This window comes from Zootermopsis nevadensis, unplaced genomic scaffold (assembly GCF_977971745.1).
Source record: "Zootermopsis nevadensis isolate Lab colony 2312 unplaced genomic scaffold, Znev_1.0 Znev_ptg000066l, whole genome shotgun sequence".
NCBI classification, from domain to species: Eukaryota; Metazoa; Arthropoda; class Insecta; order Blattodea; family Termopsidae; genus Zootermopsis; species Zootermopsis nevadensis.
In genome coordinates, this window is record NW_028259197.1 from 23088 (window position 1) to 44552 (window position 21465).

A 21465-nucleotide genomic window follows, 5' to 3' on the forward strand; every position below is an offset into this window, starting at 1 on the left:
TCCCTCATTCTCCCGCGATGGCGGGATGTGTTCGCTGCTTTTCAGATGTTGCCATCCCTGCGTACGAGAAAATGGCGTAACTGTTGCGTGTCGTTTCTGTCCACTGCATTTCTTCTGTCATATATTGCGAGGTCGTGCAAGTTAATGTGACGTTATTTGAGCGTGTGTTGAATTTATGTGTGTCATCTTTCCCTTGTGTGGAGGACGTAAAGTAAGAACAATTTCGAACGTGTCATTTCATACAATTTATATAATCTTCAGGACTTCATACATTATACATGACTTCTGCTTTGAAGTGACTCAGAATAAATAACAGGATTTTGTGATCACAGTGATGAGTATTCAACTCTCATAAGAATAATCAAATTTACGATCAGTTGAACAAGTTTCTGTTTCTGAAGGAAGAGGCTGTATTACAGAAAGAAGAATGTTGGTGATTTCTATCCTAGACCCTTATAAATTAATTATTGTAGCTGTTAATTTTATAACAGAATAGTAAGACAAAAACAGAAAATACAGTGGAGTCTGTATAAATTTTATACAGGCTCTCCAAGATGATATTGAAACACTGCAGCCAAATGATAACAACACAGAAACTGCTGAACAATGCTGACCGAAACTTTGCAGCAGAGCTACAATTACAAGTTGAGATACTGGTTGGGAAGTGGAAGAAGTTGGTAGAAGGAGCAAAACATTTGTTTGAAAGATGCTTTTAGAGGGAAGTAAGATGGTAAGTTGGATATTCCCACACCTAGTTTAAAACCTGGCCATAATATTGGAATACAACCTGTAATTGTCTCATTCTTGCCATTTTAAAGCGCACAGCTAAAGAAAATGACCTGTCTGTGGTGAACGCATCTTTTCACGTGTCTCACTGGTCTGTGCAACCGTATGGAACTGGTATCAGCAGGATGAAGTATGTAGGTATGTATACAGCACTTCAGCTCACTAGAGAGTAATTATAATCAGGCATACTATAAAGTATAGATAGAAGATGATGGTGTTGTTCTTCCAAGTTGTGGTGCTCTGTGGATTTGGAGAAACATACTGTCTTTGAAATTTGGTATCTTCCTATGAGTCTTCTTGATGTCACAACCCAAAAAAAAAACATTGTCACTTTCAAATCTATAGTTGCAACAAATGCTTCATTTTACTGCCAGTTTTAAATTTTATACTTCAAATTGATCGCTTCATTTAAGTTGGTAAATGTGATTTCAATGACAATATAGAAGTTGTTACCTCAGTAGATCAATGCCAAAAATAACTTTGAAGTCTGATTCTTAACTTGAAGAGATTCTGCTTTATGATATTATGAACCTCCATTAAAATATAGTTGTATTATATTGTGGACATGACAACTGTTATATATGTATGTGTGTGTGTGTGTGTGGGGGGGGGGGATGCATGCATGTAGTTACACAAAACTGACTGCTCAGTCTGAATGGTCTATAATTTACTACTTGCATGCATATACATTTAGATGATATTATTATAGGTTGTATTTGTTAACGGAAACTGAATGGTTTAGTGCTATCTGAAGCAAGATGCGTAACTGAAACAATGCACATTCATATTTCAGGTTATGTCTTTGGTGGTCATGTGTTAAGGTTCTTCCATAGGGGTGATGAATGCCTCACCATTCCATCTACTTGGACCGATCAACCTGGACAAAAGTAAGATTTGTTTTATTGGAAGGGATGAAATACAGTTATGAGGTATGGTCCTTTATATGTTTAGAAAGGGATTGTTTTTAAAGAAGATGGCTATCTGCTGGGATGTGGCGTCGTGTAGTCTTGCAGATATGGACGTGCGTTTCGGAGGAGCTTACCATCTCCGTCATCAGAGTGATGATACAGGCAATAAGCTCCTCTGAAATGTTTGGTTGATATATACCATATTACATGGTGCTATATCCAAGAAACAACCATCTTCATACTCATCTTGAAAGTATCAGATCTCACTGGAATATTTTTAATTTTTATAATTAAATTTTTTCATTCTAATTGTGTTAGCTCGATGTCAAGGAAGAAGGAAGGAAGAAGTATGTGCCTGCTTCATCGACTGGAAGAAGGCTTTCGATCGAGTAAAATGGAAGAAATTAATGAGGATCCTACAAAGAATTGGAATTGATTGGAGAGATAGAAGACTAATCAAAAACCTGTATATGCAGCAAAAAGTCAAAGTGAGACTGGACTCAGGAGACACCAACAGCGTTGAGATAGGTAGAGGTGTAAGACAGGGATGCTGCTTATCACCAATTCTTTTTAACCTGTACGGGGAATGGCTAGCCAAGGAAGCTCTGGAGACTTCAAAACTGGAGGAAGAGTCATAACGACTGTAAAGTACGCAGACGACTTAGAAATATTGGCGAAGTAAGAGGAGGAATTACAGAACATGATGGACAAGTTAGTGGAAACAGGTAGAGAGTATGGAATGGAAATCAACATTGAAAAATCAAAGGTAATGAGGATAGCACCGAGAGCAGAACCATTGAACGTTGTAATTGGAAACCAACAGATTGAGAATGTGGAGCATTTCAAGTACTTGGGAAGCATAGTCACGACGGACGCCGTATGCACCAAGGAAGTAAAAGGAAGGATAGCCATGGCCAAGGCAGCTTTCGTCAAGAAGAGGATACTTCTCACTAGCAAGTTGGGCTCGGAGATGAAGAAGAAACTAGTGAAGTGTTACGTATGGAGCAGAGACTTGGACACTCAGGAAGAAGGAACAGAAATACCTGGAGAGTTTTGAAATGTGGTGTTGGAGAAGAATAGAGAAGATCAGGTGGACGGATCGAGTGACCAACGAAGAAGTATTGAGGAGAGTCAACGAGCAAAGAAGCATTCTGCAGGCGATTACACGAAGGAAAGCTAACTGGCTGGGACATATTATGAGAAGGAATGGATTACTGAGTGATATCATCGAAGGCCAGGTTGAAGGAAAGCGAGGACTGGGAAGAAGACTGATACAGCTAACCGACGATCTGAAACAAGGAAAGAAGATGACGTTCCAGGAATGAAAACGAGAAGCCGAGAATAGGGACAACTGGAGAGCTCTTTTTGAGCAGAGCAATGGACCTGTCGTAAGACAGAACACTTAATAATAAATAATTGTGTTAGAAATTGATTATTTAGGAAAACGGGATTTACCCTTCATGTCCAAAGTGTTAGGTTTGTGATGGTCAATTTAAATTTTTAAACAGCTGGTATGGTAATTCTGTGTAGCCAGTACAAGTCTGTAACAGAAACCTGGGGTATGAAGACAAAGAGTGGCCACGTGATAGTCACTCCGTTGGCAGACGCACGTGGAAATGAACACAGAAATTGTTTTTTTTTGTGTGTTATGTACTTAGAAACATGCTTCAACCTGAATTGAAACCTGTGATTCCAGTCTGAATGGTCCAAAACCACACATATCATAGAACGCACAGCCATGGCGATCTGTTGTATGCAATTAATTGTTAATTTTTTTCAGCATTGTTGTTCATGGGGGCGGCAGTGTAATGAGTCAAGCTAGATCGCTGTGGCGACTGGAATTGGCAAGAACCAAATGGGCAGGCGGCTTCATCAACTGGTATCATCCGATGAGGATCCGCCACCTCACTACTGTTCGATACTTGGGAGTTAATGAGAACAATGAGCTCTACCTAGTAAGAAAGTATGTTAACTATGGAAGATAAATAGCATAACCATAGAATAAGAGAAGTATGGATTTTACAGAAATAGGTTGTGAAGTTGGAACTGGCTCAGGGTTGTATCCAGTGGTTGACATTTGCATTAGCAGTGTTGAACCATTGGATTCTACTGCCAGTAGAGATGGCTGGCAACTGAGAAGTCACATAACCCATATTAAAATATTTGCTGATGGTTGCAGTTCAATACAATTTAACTGGATTAATAAAAACACAATACTGCTGTGGGTGTACAAGGCCCACACATGGCACGTCATGTTTTAACCTCCTCGCACTAGTCCGTCAGTTGCCTTACAGCATAAGATATTGTAGATGCGTCATTGTGATTTATATAGTATTAAAAATATATTAAAATTAGCCCTCAATCACAAATATAATATTATTAAAAGATTAAAATATCATTTTAAGTTCCCTATCGAGTACTCGATTTACATGTGGAACTTACACGACATTTTTCGGCTATATATAGCCATCATCATGTGTTATGTATATAAACTTTTCACTGAATTACTGATTTTTAATGATTTTTCTTATGATGTTCTTGTCCTTTATATTGTTTCTTCATTTGTTGTAGTATCACAGGTCACTAATATGTTTGTATTTCGTATTTCGTAGTGATGTCAATGTTTTGTATATGGACCAAGAAGTAATATCGTATCAGTATTATGAGAGATCGGAGATGTACTGTACTGTATTGGATCATGGCTGGTTACCGAAATACGAAAAACTACAAACATATTAGTGACCTGTGATACTACAACGAATGAAGAAACAATATAAAGGACAAGAACATCATAAGAAAATAAAGACTAAAAATCATTAAAATCAGTATAAAAAAATCAGTAATTCAGTGATAAGTTTAAATACATAACACCTGATGATGGCTATATATGGCCGAAACATGTCGTGTAAGTTCCACATGTAAATCGAGTACTCGATAGGGAACTTAAAATGATATTTTAATCTTTTAATATTATTATATTTGTGATTGATGGCTAATTTTAATATATTTTTAATGCCTTACAGCAGTTGAAGTGCAAGGATAATTTCTTCAGAAGTGCAGAAAGTGTTCGACCATTTCGTTCTTACTTAACATGGCCAGCATGAGTTTATGATTAGATTTCCAGATTCTCCTGTGCCGAAGAAATTGACAATTTCTTGTTTTTGGTGAACTGTTTTTTCTGTAACAGGAACTCTACACTGTAGTTCATTAAATTTGAGCGAAAGCCTGAGTGCGTGCATCACCGAACACAATGGACATTAGCAACATATAATATAAAATATATTTTTCTTTGTTTTCTGATTTCAGCTTAATTTATTTTTTTTTAGAATAGAATGTGTGTCAGGAATGGGTTGCATGACTTTACAGTCGTTCTGTGCATATGCTCATATAAACAGAACTTGGGCAGAGGTGGTAATGATGTTTTAGTTTTTGTTCCTCAGAATCTGAAGCAGTTTCATTTCTGCATTACATGAGATTGAGGCCTACATGCATTATATACAACGCCTGACCCATCAGTAATTATAAACCTTATAACATTTAACTAGAAGGACCCCAAGAATATACAGTCTTGCAAAGATTTACTACAACTCAAGTATAAAATATCCTTACTACTCGTATTATAGGTTTATGACTTACAGTTTTTTCTCCAATTTCTCTCAATTAGAAAACAAATGATTTTAATGAGTTTACACGTATTGTAATATCATACGCTCTTGAACAGAACAGCTGGGCAACTGGTGTTAAATAGCTTTTGCTTTGAAAGTTAGGATGAGAGTATATTCATCTCTGTTTTGGAAAAATGCATGTAACATTTTTGCACGCAGAGATGATGCTACATTTGCCACGTCCACTTTCTGCTTGCGACAAGAGAAGGATGACCTAAAAGTGGTCCTGGAAGAAAAGGCTCTAGAAGTGATCGGAGCTCCCATCATCAAATATGGTGACAGTACTGTCATTGTGCAGCACTCAGATTCAGGGCTGTGGCTCTCGTACAAGGTCTGTATACGTATCGTCCGTCAACTAAATTGGGTCATAAGGTGTTTACTTTTCAAGTTACCAGATTTGTAACATAAGAATTTGAAATTATTATTATTATATTAAATAAGTGTTGACAAAGAGAGTTGTAGTTTTACCTGACAGTCATTGCACAATGAATAATAATGTGGCGTTGTAACATGCAGTTATGGAGAAACCAAATACTATCTTACTGAAACTGTTCAGAAGCAAAATTTAAAATGTTTCTTCAAAGAAAAAATCTTGTTAAGGACACCATAGAATCATTGCACTAATATGAAGTTTAATAAAATAAGCTGTAAAATATTTATAGCAGATTCTGTCACAGCCTAGCATTCACACTAAGATAAATTAATTTTTATAAAATATTTATTCCAATACTGCACTTTCTTTCTTTCAGTCATACGAGACAAAAAAAGAAAGGAGTTGGTGAAGTTGAGGAAAAGCAAGCTGTACTCCATGAGGAAGGAAAGATGGATGATGGTTTAGACTTCAGCCGTAGTCAAGAAGAAGAGTCTAGAATGGCCCGTGTGATTCGGAAGTGCGGTTCTCTCTTCACCGACTTCATCACGTATGTGTCTTCTGATGTACTGCAACAAGGAAAATGAATGAATGTTAATGAATGAGTGAGGGAGAGTCTTAACCTTTATTGTCCTTGCATCATGGCTTATGCACAATTCATTTGGCCATGCATTGCAGTAGTACGATCATTGCTGAATCATCAAGCCAGTAATCTGATAATGCAACATTTAAATTCTGTATTCGTGTATGATAAAAGTTAATTGTAGCTTTGAGATAGCTTTAACATTATATTTAATCGTATAATCTATTTGTTGTTACCTTCTTGTATTTATTATTGTGCTGTATCTGTAATTGGCCTTTTGGATGTTGATGCAGCACACTAATAATAAAGAACTTAATTAAAATGAGACCAAAGGGCCGTATTTCATATTTAATTTTTATAGGATAGTCTGAACTTATATTGTACATAAATGTCTGAATTAATGTCATCTTTATTCGATCAATAATTATTTATAAAAATTTGAAAGGAAATTTAAAAATGTACAAGCATTAATTTGCTGTGGTAAACTCCTGATTATCCAGGCTAATGAAGAAAAGATGCATGAATAATCAAAATACATGGATACTCAAAAATATTTCTTACTGCATTCACAAATCCGCCACGGTGGTCTAGCGGTTAGAAAGCTGGCCTTGTAATCCTGGGGTCTCGGGTTCGATTCCCGGCGGTGCCCGAATTTATAACTTGTGTTGGGCAAGGCCGTGGTCTAGGCAACACGGAGTTTTCCTCCGTGGCATCCCAACAATTACTCCATTCACACACAGAAGAAGGCAATGGCAAACCACTTCTGGATCATCTGCCAAGAACGTATATGAACAGGTCCCAGTCCGAGAAAAGGATGGAAGGATCCTGTTCATATGGACCTGTCGTCAGACAGAACACCAAATAAAAAAAAATGAAGTAGAAGAAACAATGATATAACTTGATAATTACTACAGTCAATTTTGTTGCCCTTCTTGTAAATTGGTAGACTTCTTCCACAGCTTATGCAATTCTTCCTTATTCCAAATACAGTTAAAGAGTTTCTGGATCTCAGAATATAATGTTTCATCTCTTCCTTGAATCAGTTCTGCCAGAATTTGATCGCTACATGGCAGTTTTTATCTTTTAACTTTCCAATAGCAATTTCAACCTCAAGAAAGGTACTAATGGATCAGCTCTGTGTGTTTCTGTCTGCCAACATGATTGGCCCTATGTATGTTCAATAACTGAGAGAAGTAATTCTTCCACGTGTTCAAAATGTTGTGGGAATCTGCAAGCAGATCACTATTCTCATCCTTTATCAAGTTACTTCTAGGTTTGTAACACTTCTTAAATCCATTTATATCTCTTAAACATTTTTCAGGAGAAAAATTCACTATAGTTAGACTAACCACATACATGATGAATGTCTTCAGACTCCGAGAATGATCTATGTTGAATCTTGAAAGTTATTCCGTATTTTGGCAAAAATTTCAGTTGTTGTCTTCGGTGTGAACAACACATGGTTGGGTGTTTTGAAGCCTTATATAGAACAGGCGGTACGTGACAAGTTGAATGTGATGAATCTGATAGGCAGAACAGAAGAGTAGGCTGTTATCCAATTGGTGATGAGCACATGATTGAGGAAAAGAGGTGATGAAAAGTTATATAAAGACACGTGGTAATGAGAAAAAGCGATACAAGCAATTTTGGTGACCATGAGGATTAAATTCCGGAAATGCTTGCTACTTCTCAGTCCAAGATATTTTGTCTTCCCGTCTGATTTCTAAGAACTTGAAAATTAAAGTATACAAAACAATAATCTTGCTCGCTGTTTTGTATGGGTGCGAAACATGGTCTCTCACTCAGGGAGGAACACAGATTGCAGGTGTTTGAGAATCGGGTGTTGAGGAGGATATTTGGGCCTAAGAGGGAAGACGATGGGGCGTGGAGAAAACTGCACAATGACGAGCTTAAAAATCTGTACTGCTCCCCCAGTATTGTGAGGGTGATTAAGTCGAGAAGAGTGAGATGGGCGGGACATGTAGCGCGCATGGATGGGACAAGAGGTGTGCACCGGGTACTGGTTGGGAAACCTGAAGGGAAGAGACCGCTGGGGAGACCTAGACGTAGATGGGAGGATAATGTCAGGTGGGATCTATGGGAGATAGGAGTTGAAGGAGACTGGATTTTGTTGGCCGAGGTCAGGGTCCAGTGGAGGGCTTTGGTTAATTCGGTGATGAACCTTCGGGTTCGGTAAGCCATCTAGTTAGTTAGTTAGTTATGTGACTCAGGAAATGTGATGATGAAAGGGTTTCAATGACTATTTGGGTAGGAGAAGAGTGTATTTTTATGAGCTGCAGGTTTGGGAATACACTTTTAATAATTCCATACAGTATGTTTATAAGTAGCATAGATAACATGACACTAATTTCAAAATACATTACTATTAAATTAATATACCAAGTAAATAACAACACATCCACATAAGAATACATGCATATATGTTATTTTCCATATGCCTAAAAGTTTATACTCATGACCATACTTGAAATTTACATACATGATTGCAATAGTATAAATTACAAAATTAAAAATTCATCATTAGAGTGGAAGGTGTGTGTCGAAAGAAATTATTTTTAATTCCACTTTAAATTGTTTACTCTTAGCTGATATATGTTTATTAATTAGATTTTTATACTTCTGGTATTTGTACCAACTGCGCAGTATGAGGCAAATGGGGTACTAGTTGTCAGATTGCCCGCTCTTAATTTACTGGTCTGCAAATGAGACTTTGCAGAGCACTACTGAGTTCACTCAGTGATATTCATGTATAATAATGTTTTCACAGACTCAAAATGAGGAACTGTACATGACATCTGATTGTTTCAGACTGATCACAACCGCACGATGCTATTTCAAGTTGGTCGCATCGATTTGAGGCTCATCAGTCCAGACAGAAAGCAAATTCTACTGCACAAGCACCTGAAAGATGTTGCTAGCTGCATCCAGGTACTGATGGGCTGGAGGTTATGACCTGGAATATGTACGTGAAAGTGGGTTGAAAAGTAATGCCTCCTCTTAAATAACACGTGAATTGGAAGGAATCTTTTTATGAAACAAAAACGTATACAAAATTTAGAGTTTATTCTTCAAAATCGTACGTTATTTTCCTGCAGTTACCTTCTGCTTCAATGCGCTGATGCCAACGATAAATTAATATTTTTTTTAAATCTATTCTTATAGAGCTCTGAGTTTTGTTTGTGCAAAAAGTTGTCTCACAGTGGGCTTGCCCCTTAAATGTTCCTTGAGCTTAGGGAAGAGATTAAAATCGCTCAGTGCAAAGTCTGGGCTATATGGGGGACGAGGTAAGAGGGAAAAAGCCAGGCATTTAATCTCTTCTCGTGTTTGAGCTCTCAGTGTGGCGACTGCATTTTGGGATGTTGCTGATTTTATGTAATGAGGGACAACCATTAAATCTGAACATTGTATCGAATCCTTAAATAAGTTGACAAAAAGATTCAAAAGAGTTGATAACAAAAACCACACAATCCTTCAACATAACGCTAGATCTCACACCAGTACTTGAACACGAGAAGCGATTGAATGTCTGGGTTTTTCCCTCTCGCATTATTCCGCATACAGCCCAGATCCAGCAAAGTGATTTTCATCTCTTCGCTTAGGTCAGATGAAGAAGTGAAGTCCGCTGTGAGATAATTTCTTTGTGAAAACTCATAGCTCTACAAAAAATTATTTAAAAAATTTAGTTTATAATTGGCATAAGTACATTGAAATAGAAGGTGACTGTAGAAAAATAATGTATAATTTTGAAGAGTAAACTCTAAATTTTTCCTATGTTTTTGTTCCGTTGAAAAATTCCTTCCCATTCATGTTTTAATTAAGAGGAGGCAATACTTTTCAGGCCATCCTCATAATTTTATATTTTAATGTTATTGAACATGGATCACAGCTCTGTCCAGCTGGCTTCTCCATGATGGGGGGGATGGGGGATACCCTGTTTCCATATGATAAATGTTAAGTCTGGTAACGTTCACATAACCTCTCCTCATTTGCGTCTTTTGTGTACATTTTTAATTGATCAAGTGAATACAGTGTGCTTACACAAGATGTCCTGGAAGCAGATCTGGCTATGCACTTCCAAGTCAGTGAAGAGTTTTACTAACATATAGAATGACAATGGGCTTTCCGTTGTTATCAGTAATAGGGAACGTGCACATGGACAATTTCGAAACAGTTGCACTAGAACAGAGTAACATGAAACCTAATGTTTGGCTCATGCACATGAATGGGAAGATATTAACTTTTTCCTTACACTCCAGAAAAATTTAAATTCATTACTGAATCGATTTCATCTCTCCGTCCCAATACATAATCTATGTTCACACTGCATTTTTTTTTCCTATCTTGTGGTGTAATCTTTTTGTACTGCCTAACAAGTCAACACTAGTTTCAGCACTAGAACTACATTCAGTGTGTGTGTCTCACTGTGAAAGTTTGAATACATTATTATACATACATGAGATTCAGATTCTTATTGTGTCAAGCATGAAAATGAAATGACTGTTTTTCTGAGATGATATGTCATATAGTCTGGTACAAGTTTACCAACATTTCAGAGGTGTTTACAGCCTCTATCAGCAGGCATAGAGGTGGTAAGCACCTTTGCACTGTTGGTCAGTTTCTACCAGACTATATGTCATATCATCCTGGAAAATGTCTTTGATAATGGAGGCAGTAAACGCCTCTGAAACATCAGTCAATTTCTACCAGACTACGTGGCGCAACATCCAGTCATCTTTAGTATTGTGCATAGTTATTTTCTGTGAATTTTTAAGTCATTTTTGTACTAGTATTAACATCTGACATGGTGTGAGAATTTTTTTGATGCTGAATTTAAAGTCCATATGGTGTGGTGGCGTAAAGCAGCACTAGATTTAAAGAACTTTGTCATTATAGATGTCTTGGCATTATAAACACTTTATTTAAAACAATATTTTAGGTACTCGTGGCACCAGATATGAAAAAGACTGTCTACCAGTGTACATGGCACAACAAACCAAAATACAGCCATCTTCTTTATATTTAAATTCATATTGCCACAGCATAAAAATTTGCTGGTTTTAAATTGCTTTGTTAGCATAAGCAAACACTGAATTTAAGTAGCATAGCAAATTGTTAATAATGTCTTCTTATCTACATTTTAGCCTCTCGTGTAGCCTTAAGATTCCGTTTGACATATTTCAGTGTTGTTTTTTTAAATATCTTTAAGGGACTAAGTCAGAAAAACTTGCTGTGATGGGTGCAAACTTTATGTGCAGGGAATCAAGAATGCAGACCACTTTGGGTTCATCTGTCGAGAGTTGAATGTGGAGTCGTACATTGGATATGTATTCAAGTGCCGGTCAGAATCTGTAGCTGATGATTTGGTAGCAGGTGAGATGGACATCTTTATTTCCAATGTTCATTGGTACAAAAGAATGTGAGCCACATCTTGTAGCATCTTGACTGGGAATTTATTTTTGAATATGTTCTGGAAGATGAATTGATAGAAACCATTTCTCATTACATAGATTAATGAATTAGCATTACCACTGGAGTAAGTATAAGTTTATCTCTGTATTTTATAACTTCATTTTATCGGAAGAACCTATTCTTAATGTAGTATGAAACATTTCGGAGAGTTGAAGATGGCTGATTGTAGCACCATGTAGTCTGGTAGAAGTTTACTGATGTTTCAGAGATACTTGCTGCCTCCATCATTATTGTGCTGATGACTTCTACCAGACTACACAGCGCAACAACCCAGAAGTCGGCCATCTTCATACTTGCCACCACGAGAACCTCAAATCCTACTTAATTTGGGGCGGAAGGGGGGAGGGGGTTCCAACCACTGAACTATTCTACTAAATTTGGCTCAGTATCTATTACTGTTCCTAATAAAATAAAAGGACCTTGGGAGATTCAACCAGTACAGGTCTTTTTCGACATTATTCTTTTGCCGGTTTTAGTAAGCCATAAAAACTCTTTTGCCCTCCATATGCTGCCAGCATCAGTTAAGATGTACTAACCCATGCAGCACCTCAGGTAATCCATTCTTACTTGCATACCACTGCTGTAACTATGTAGATAAGATTTTGATCTTGCTGATAGTTTATTTGTATGCCTGTTAGAAGCATTATTTGTTTGCTGTAAGTTCCAGTGACATTCTCTACATCACATTGAGCGGATGTGGCATGTATGCAACATATCTCTAAAGACAGTGGACTCTTGTGGTTTCAGGAAAGTTCAATCCTTGCGGCAAAGGAAACAGTCTGTCATCATCATCCTAAAGTACATCCTATGGGTGGGATATCAAATAGTTTATATGGCAGCTGACAGATGACAGCACATATAGTTCATATGGCAACTGGTAGATGGCAGTGTGATCTTTTAATCTGAAAGATGTGATGGACAGCCCTTGGCCACAAAGTGTTCTTTGCGCCATTTCTCTATCAAATTCACCTATTATTCCGATATTATTGAATTTATGTGATAAATGTTTTGCGTTCTGTCCAGTTTTTCAGATAATGAATTTTGATGTAACTTGCTTTCATAAATATCATTATTTAAAAAATATAATAAGTTGTAAGGAACAATAATTTAAAAAATAAACGGCTTCAAGGATATTTAATAATATTCTTTTTGTGAACAATGATTATGTGGCATTGGAATTGAATTAATTATAATCTGACTTTTTTTTCTGTGTTCTTAACATGCTCACACAGCTAAGCCATTTTTAACAAAATTCCAAATATTTTGAAGTATTACATTTGAGAAGTGATTGGCAGTCGATCAGTGATTCAAGGACTTTCGAAAGGTACCTGCATACACTATCTAGTTACAGGATGTGAAACTGTGTTCTCAGTTTTCTGAGAAAGGCGCTTTTTGTCTTATCAGGGCATATTCCTATCGTCGCTGTATGATCCTGGTCAAAGAGCAGCATGCCTTTAGAAGTCAAAACATAACGCTTTCAGAACACACTTTGAGCATGTAGTTTTATTCTGTCACTGCATGCAGTTACCTTAATGGAATTCATTGAAATTTGTAGGTCATTTGTCATTCATATCTGTAGAACATGAAGTACTACTGAAGATGACTGAGAGGTAAACCAGCAGCCAAGTACCTGGGAGTGAATGTGTTAAACATCTGACATAAAAATTATAGAATTTTGTGATGAGAATGCTGTATGTTGTGTACTTTCTGAGGCTGTCTCATAATTGACTCATACCATTACTTCGAATGTTGCCAATCCTTTGTTTAAATGTCTGTTGGTATGCTTCCACAGCAACAAGACAAGCATTTCTTGCCACGACAGAGGCACAGCTACGTGAGAAGCTGCCAGTGCTATCTTGTGAACACTGTCCAAAGGTGTGGTACCACAAGCTCTGTGCCGAAGCAGAAGGTGAGTGTGTAATGAGATAATGTTCGTAATATATATCGTAATATTTTTTACTTGAAACAAAAATGTCGACTGCCTCATGTGAGGGTTATTTTTATGAGTCCAGTGTCTGTTCCTTTATCGATCAATGACGTACTGTCAGCAATGTTTCTACTGAACAGATTGTTTTTAAACTAGGTATGAACATCATTACATTGAATGTCGCTCCAGACATATTTCTTATATTCCTGTCTCTTCAGTGGTTCCAAACTTGCAGCCATAGCAGTTGTTTCCTAGAAGGACCAGTTACTAGTACAGTTCTATCTTTTTGTATTTTACTTTAGGCATGAGGAATGGCCTAATCCAAGGACACGAAACCTCTTTGAGACTGAGTGCCATAAATTCTAAAAATGTACAATAAAAGCTTGTAATGTGATCACACCATGCCCCCCCCCCCCCCAGTAACATTTTTTAATAACAAATATTATTATTTTGTACACATAGTACATTATAAGTAGCAATAAAAATTAGAAACTGTAACAATAGTACAAACAACTTTATTTATAAATTTAAAAATTTCCAGAATAACATATTTCTCACTGTCAGTGAGATTTTTGTTGCTGGATTTTAAATAATTTTAATTCAAGTCACGCCGTTGTGTGGTGACTTAGTCAGTGACACTAAAATCTGTTGCTACACGTGGTATCACACTCTCTAAGTCTACTAATGATATTATATAACATTTGTCTCCTTTGTAATTTGCAAAATGTATTTTTTTTGTCTTCAGACAGTGCAGAACTTCTTCCATGAGCCCAGGCATTTAATATAAGCCTGCATTTAAATTCCCAATAGTGAATGTGATAAGACAGCATACATTGTCTCTTTCTTGATTAGCTTTGTGTATCTTAAGGTGCGCCAATTGACATCAATTGTAAAATGTAAAGGTAAAGTTTGTCCCACTATACGCCATGTAGGCGTTTGGGGGGAGAGGAGGTATAGCTCCTCTCTTCCTTGACCTCGGCACTAGATGGGGGTGAGTGGTCAGCATCACGCCCCGGCCGGCTTTACCCCCGGGAAAGGACCCCGGTACCCATTGTAGAGGAGGCTGGGTGGGCCCCAGAGCCGGTCTGGACGCAGAGGCTAGAGGAAAAATCCTCTGCCCCCGTCGGGGATCGAACCCCGGCCGTCCAGCCCGTAGCTAGTCACTATACTGACTGAGCTATCCCGGCTCATTGACATCAATAGTACTGCCTTTAATATTATCTTGGAGTAGAAAAGAGAATTGTCCTCTCTACATCTTGTTTAGTGTCCTGTAAAATACAGAGTATCCCAAAAATATGTATGCACATTATAATATGGATTATTAGCCTTGTTATTCATCTTCATGTGTTATGTTTATGAGGGGAGTCTAGTGTGGTCGACACTTAACAGATGATACCATGATTCATATACACAAATGGTGGAGGGTTGATTGAGTTTCAAGCAATGAAAATTCATTGATTGTCTGTATATATCTTTTTGGGACAGCCTGTATCATGAACTGATGTAAGCAATACTCCTGAAGTATCTGCAGTTTTCTTTGCTGGATCAAAGATATTTTGAATTCTTCCTAGATCATCAGACCTAAAGTAGTCATAAAAATTCTTTACAGTTGATTTACTTTGTCTTCGCCATATTACGCTTGTATCTAACACATGCACACTTTATTTTAGTGAGCGCACAACTTCTGAGAAACAATTTGTTGATTCTCTTTCAGGTTTGAATGACAAGCGCACACAAGCCGCCATCTTCCGTCGCCTGGATTTGTTACCAGAAGAAGAGCAGTCTGTGATATTAACTAAATTCCGAGGAGTAGAGACCTCAAGTCTCCGTGAGCAGAATGAGTTTCTCATGATGCTGCTAAGAGCACACTATGAAGGAAAGCAAGCTCGCCACACTCAGCGAGTTCCTTAATCAGTACCTGGGAGGGAGTACCATCTTCATGAAGGCCAAACGTTCCCTCAGCTGCTGAAGCGCAAGGGCTCACGAGATGATTTTGGACCAGTTGTGAAGGAATTGAGTCTGCCAATGAATGCTGCACTGTGTAAGGTAAAATAGCATGTTACTGGATCAGTACCTGAAACTTAAAATTCTGCCGTATTGCTTCTTTCAAGTACTTCAAAATAATTTTGCTCATGTTTCGTCATGCTGTTACTATCGTAGTCTCTTCTTATGATGGGGTGAGACTTTGTCTCTGTGGAACTGTGGCTGCTAATGGGCCCATTCTCCATCCCCCAGATGATACATGAGTGAATATGGAACTTGATTAAAGTGAAGGACTTAGACGGAAACTTGTCTCAGTGCCACTTTGTGCACCACAAATTCCACACGGACTGCCCTGACATAACCCAAGGCATCCAAGGTGAGATGCTGTTGCAATAAAAAACTACAGTTAGAAATGAGAGCTGCACTCTGTGTTGAGAACAAACTAACGTCCCATTTTACAAATGTTAATGAATGAAATTCTATTTTTACGCAATTAAAAATCAGTATCACTTTTTCAGTTTGTGTAATGATTTTTTATTACACAGAAGCACATGACAAGAAGTAACATACAACATAATTTCCACCCCTGATCACCATTACTCCCACCTTGCATGTAGCCAAGTTCCTCCTTTGTGCTTAGTCATTTTTGAGAGTCTCATCTCACATGATCTTATTATTTGCATCTCCATTAATTTATAATTAATTGCTGTTCATTATTATAAACATTTGTGAACTGTATACTTATCTTCCTTGACTCTCGTGTGTGAGTGCGCACGTGAGACAGAGAGAGATATATATAACTTTCTTTGAATGTAAGTTAATACTAATAAGTTTATTTTTGTGTTCACTTTAAAGGGACTTCCAATGAATATTTCTCTTCTATAAATTGAGTAGTTGGTGTACATTGTATATTGACTTTATTTGTTGTTGTTATTATGTGAACAGCCACGGTGGTCTAGCGGTTAGAACGCTGGCCTTGTAATCCTGGGGTCTCGGGTTCGAATTTATAACTTGTGTTGGGCAAGGCCGTGGTCTAGGCAACACGGAGTTTTCCTCCGTGGCATCCCAACAATTACTCCATTCACACACAGAAGAAGGCAATGGCAAACCACTTGTGGATCATCTGCCAAGAACGTATATGAACAGGTCCCAGTCCGAGAAAAGGAGGGAATGATCCTGTTCATATGGACCTGTCGTCACACAGAACACTAAATAAATAAAATAAAATAATTATGTGAACAGGAAAAGTGGTTTTTCATTTTGAAAGAATAAAAAATCTTTAAGGGTGTTCAGCAGCAAAGAATTGAAGAGAATATTTGTGACTAAGAGAAATGAATGCAGAATTTAAGAGAATTACATTGAACTCCATAAGATGTACATTTAATGTAGTAGTATGATTAATGAAGGATTATAATATGGTCATCATGATTTAAACAGTAAAACAGATGACTTCGTTTCAAACACTTCATGGTAGAATCAGACATGAATAGTATTTTCGAAATGGATCTTAAGAAACTAGCATGTGAGCATATAAATTGTACTGAACTAATTATGGATTGTGTCCAGTGGTGGTTTTTTTTGATGAACCTACAAGTTCTGCGCACGTGGGATTGGCTGAATAACTGTCAACTCCTGCACCACGGAATTAGCAAATCACTGAATTGTAATTCTGTATTGCAGCCTTTAATGGGTTAGTCTAGTGTTACTCAGACTGTACTTTACAGAACACTGGCAATATATTGAGTAATCTCAAGGGTTCTAAGAAAGAATTTTGTCAAATGGTGGACTGACTCAGTTGTCAAATACCTTTGCTGTTATGGCAATATAGTTAACTTGATACACTGCGTCATTACACTTTTAAGTCACACTGTAACAATTTAGGGAAACAAGGTTATCAGTCATTGTTGTGTGCATTTTTAATGCCCTCAGCATGCATATTTAGGATGTGTGCAGCAGTACTTTATTGAAAACGGTGCAAATTAGAGATGAACTTCACATCTCCCAATACATTTTACCAGTTTTTATAAAGTTAGGACTGGCAGAAGAGTGGTGATGACTGTCATTCATAGTGACATGAAATCTGAGTGTCAGTATATGTGTAACATTATTTGGATGACCAACAACAAACAGTCTGTGTGATGCTGTGTGACTCCAGAGGGTAGCGTACCTAGCGGACGTTCTTACGAAGATACGTGAACAAAATTTTAAGGTGTGACTATCACAGTTATCTTGGCATGTGAACAAATTTATATATAAATAAAATAGAATTTTGGAGGACGTGTACTGGTTGAAAAAAATGTTTCTGGCTGTTTTCAACCATTGGATGACTTTTCCAATGAACTTGAGAGCTGGATAAGTGATGATTTTCTTTCAGATACAATTGAACGTGTATGAGACCTACAAGTTGCAGTGAACGTTTTCAGTGGTTATGAAACCTTTGTACGTTCTCTGTCACAGAGAAAGGTTTGTTATTAGAAACAGATATAAGAAATATGACACTTCAGCAGGCCGTGGTTTTGAAAGATACATTAATAAACATTCCTCTTGGTAACTTTTGTGTCAGTTTGAAGGAAGATTGTCCACAAATTCCAAGTGTAGCTGTGAAGAAGCTACTTCCATTTCTATGTACATATATATGTGAAACAACATTCCCAAGATAAGATCATGAACAAACTCCACCCTGCAAGGATTATTTTCAAAAGTTTATAATCAGCTATCCAGTACATTTCCTGCTTTTACGTAGTGCAAAGGATCTCTGTTACGTTCATAAATCCAACCACTGGAGCCTAACCTGAGTCATTGAATCCATTACATGCCCTTCATGTTTTCTGAGCACAATTCTAATGTGAATTTCTCATATCCTTTGTGCACATTACGTGTCTGACCCATTTTATCCTCCTTGATTTAATAACCCAAACAGTACTAAGTTCTGAAGCTCTTTATTATGCATTTCTTTAGACCACTCTTACATAATCTTCCCAAGGTTCAGATATCTTGTCTGAAAGATAGTGCATTTTACTCATATACAGAAAACATATTGTTTTCCCAGGATCCCCCATCCTCTTCAGGGCACGCTAGCCCAACTACCCGTTCATCACCAGCTCCAACACTGGAAGTACCTGAGAACAACATAACAGACAGTGGTACCAGTGGTCTGCGACCGCGTTCTTCTACAGTGGGCGCTGCAGAAGGCGAGACAATGAAACGGGAACTACAAGAAAAGCAGTCAAATGGCAGCCTTTCTGCCAGCAACTCCCAGCAACAGTTGAATTCCGTCACTCCTCCCAATGGACAGCAGAAGACCAGTCCCATGATGAATATGTGAGTTCCTTTTGTGGTGTTGTCAGTTGGTTGATAGAATTTCTTTTTTAAGTCTGTTCTCAAGTGTTATGTTTATATGGAACTCTTAGCTTATAAACAGTCAAACCTAATGCCTGATGAATTTAAACTACATAAATCTACATTTTGTTAATAAAATTTCTTCCACGTTATCATTAATGTGTATACCGTCATGTTAGTATTCTTCTAGAATTAGAGATGGACATTTACTTTGTTACAAATGTAATGATTGTACTCTCATGACCTGTTTGCAAGAGCCTCTTCTGTGAAAATTGGATAAAACCTTTTCTTTGAAGGATTGTTTCATCGCCACTTCCTCCCTAATCTTAAATGTTTACTGATGTCACTATGCAGGAAATACAGTTATTTATATGTAATATTTGTACAGATGGAGCATCAGCAAAGATACAGTCCGTACTATAACATCTTTCTGAACCCTCATATACAAGACAGATTTTTGTATTCTGAGATCTCTCCATTTCAGTGACAAATATTAACCTTATAATACACAAGATGAAAACTGTAACACAGTTTGGAAAATGAGAGTAATTATGTCGGTGATTCTCATGCTAAATATTAAAGTCTCATTTTCAGATAATAAATATGAAAGGATCAGTAAACAATTTGGGATACAGATCTACAAAGTGTGTGACTGAAATGGATATTTGTGTGATATGACAATTACAAATGCAGTGATGGACATGATTTGTGTAGTACAGGGGTCGTCAACCTTTTTATACCTACAGCCCACTTTTGTATCTTTGTTGATGGTAAAATTTCCTTACCGCCCACCGGTGCTGCACATACTGCCCACCACCATGAAAGAGGTACAGCTCGAAGACTGAATGATGGCCGTTATGCGCACTAAACTCATGCCTTTGATACGGAGCTCATTTGTTGCTCCTTCATCCACGAGTTTACTTCGAGAAGTGCCCGGTGAATTATTATCTATATTCAAAATTTTAGAGATGGAATTCAAAAGTAAATTGCAAAAGCATATTTTAAAAAGTCAAACTCGCGAAGTTGTTAGCAGTGTATTCGTTATATGAAGGAAGAACCAAATTTGTAACAACGGACAAAAACCCACACTGCCCACCATGAAAGCTTGAATCGCCCACTAGTGGGCGGTACGGACCAGGTTGACGACCCCTGGTGTAGTATAATGTCTTCCTCTGATTTATGAGACAATTTGCATATTATGAGAATACATTGCTCTTGTCCTGTGAGGACGAGAATGCTGCAGGAACTGACTAAAACAGAGTTACATTTTGACGGGGTGAGGGGTGATCTGATTGAAGTGTATGTATGTATGTATGAGAATAAGATTGCAAGGGGTTGTAACACATGTCTGGAAAGAGAAATTAACTGTTGCGTGGTCTATAGGTTTGCGTTATGATAAAACATTTGCAAATTCTGAAAGGGGTTAGATTCTTTCTCAGTAAAAAATACAACAGTTTCATAAGTTAGTGGATATTTTAAGCAAAGCTGGAAATTAAAATTTGTTCCTTTGATTATCTATCACCAGAAACTTCATGTTTTTTTAAGCATATTTAGATATTTTTATCTAGTTTTGGCATTCTGTGGTAGAATAAGAGAAGAACAGCTTCTTTCAGAGGACTGTTTGAAATATTCCAAAATTTTTGCAGAATTAACTGTGGGAAAATCTCAAGCATACTGAACAGACAGCACATTGATAGTAGTAACTTACGTGATTTTTATATTCTAAGAATCCAGAAACTGTCAACTAAATCGACATAGAAACAAACGTGCACTAACCCCAATCATTCAATGCTGGAGTTCACTCAAACATCAGTATATCAGATGCTTCGAGAGACATAAATTTAACCTCAAATGTTCTTCAGGACCAAACTATCTTAAGCAAAAACTGTAATAAAGAGTTTCAGGTTGGGGATGGAAGAGTACTTAATGATGAAAACAGAACTAAACTATAATATGTGAATAAAAATTATGAGTATAAAGCCATGAAAAACAGTCTGGCTAGTATAAAGTTTTAAGAATTCGTATATTCTATATTTTTATGACACTTTTAAAGAAGGAAATTGTAACATATTTTGTAATTAATGTGTACATAATGAGAAGTAATAACAGATGAAGAAGTTACAGTTGTATGTTTACTAACTCTGTACCATTACTTAAGTAAAATACATAACTGTAGGTCACCTGAAGATCTTATAAATACAGCAAAATGTGGAGTATCATCTTCATCATGGACGCTACAAACCAGGGTGGGGGTGTTAGCCCCATGCCCAACCCCCCCAACCTGGAAGACCAGGCCTCCGTATTTACATCACCTGGAAGCAAGGTGGTCCAGCTATACCCCCAGAATATCATACAAAAACAAAATAGATCACGTCTGTTGAAATATTTTTGTTAATAGTATTGAAAAATTAAAT

At 37.3% G+C, this 21465-nt stretch overlaps 1 protein-coding gene and 1 pseudogene across 1 annotated transcript; both read left to right on the forward strand.

Annotated features, from left to right (window-relative positions):
- Window positions 1–6245, forward strand: LOC147871089 (ryanodine receptor-like). The gene is made up of 6 exons (XM_087341235.1): window positions 1–730; window positions 819–924; window positions 1580–1673; window positions 3475–3657; window positions 5519–5690; window positions 6109–6245. The coding sequence occupies exons 1-6, from the start codon at window positions 707–709 to the stop codon at window positions 6139–6141; spliced, it is 612 nt and encodes a 203-aa protein (XP_087197361.1). The 5' UTR covers window positions 1–706; the 3' UTR covers window positions 6142–6245.
- LOC147871090 (TBC1 domain family member 4-like) overlaps window positions 6229–21465 on the forward strand; it is a 23115-nt pseudogene continuing 7878 nt past the window's right edge.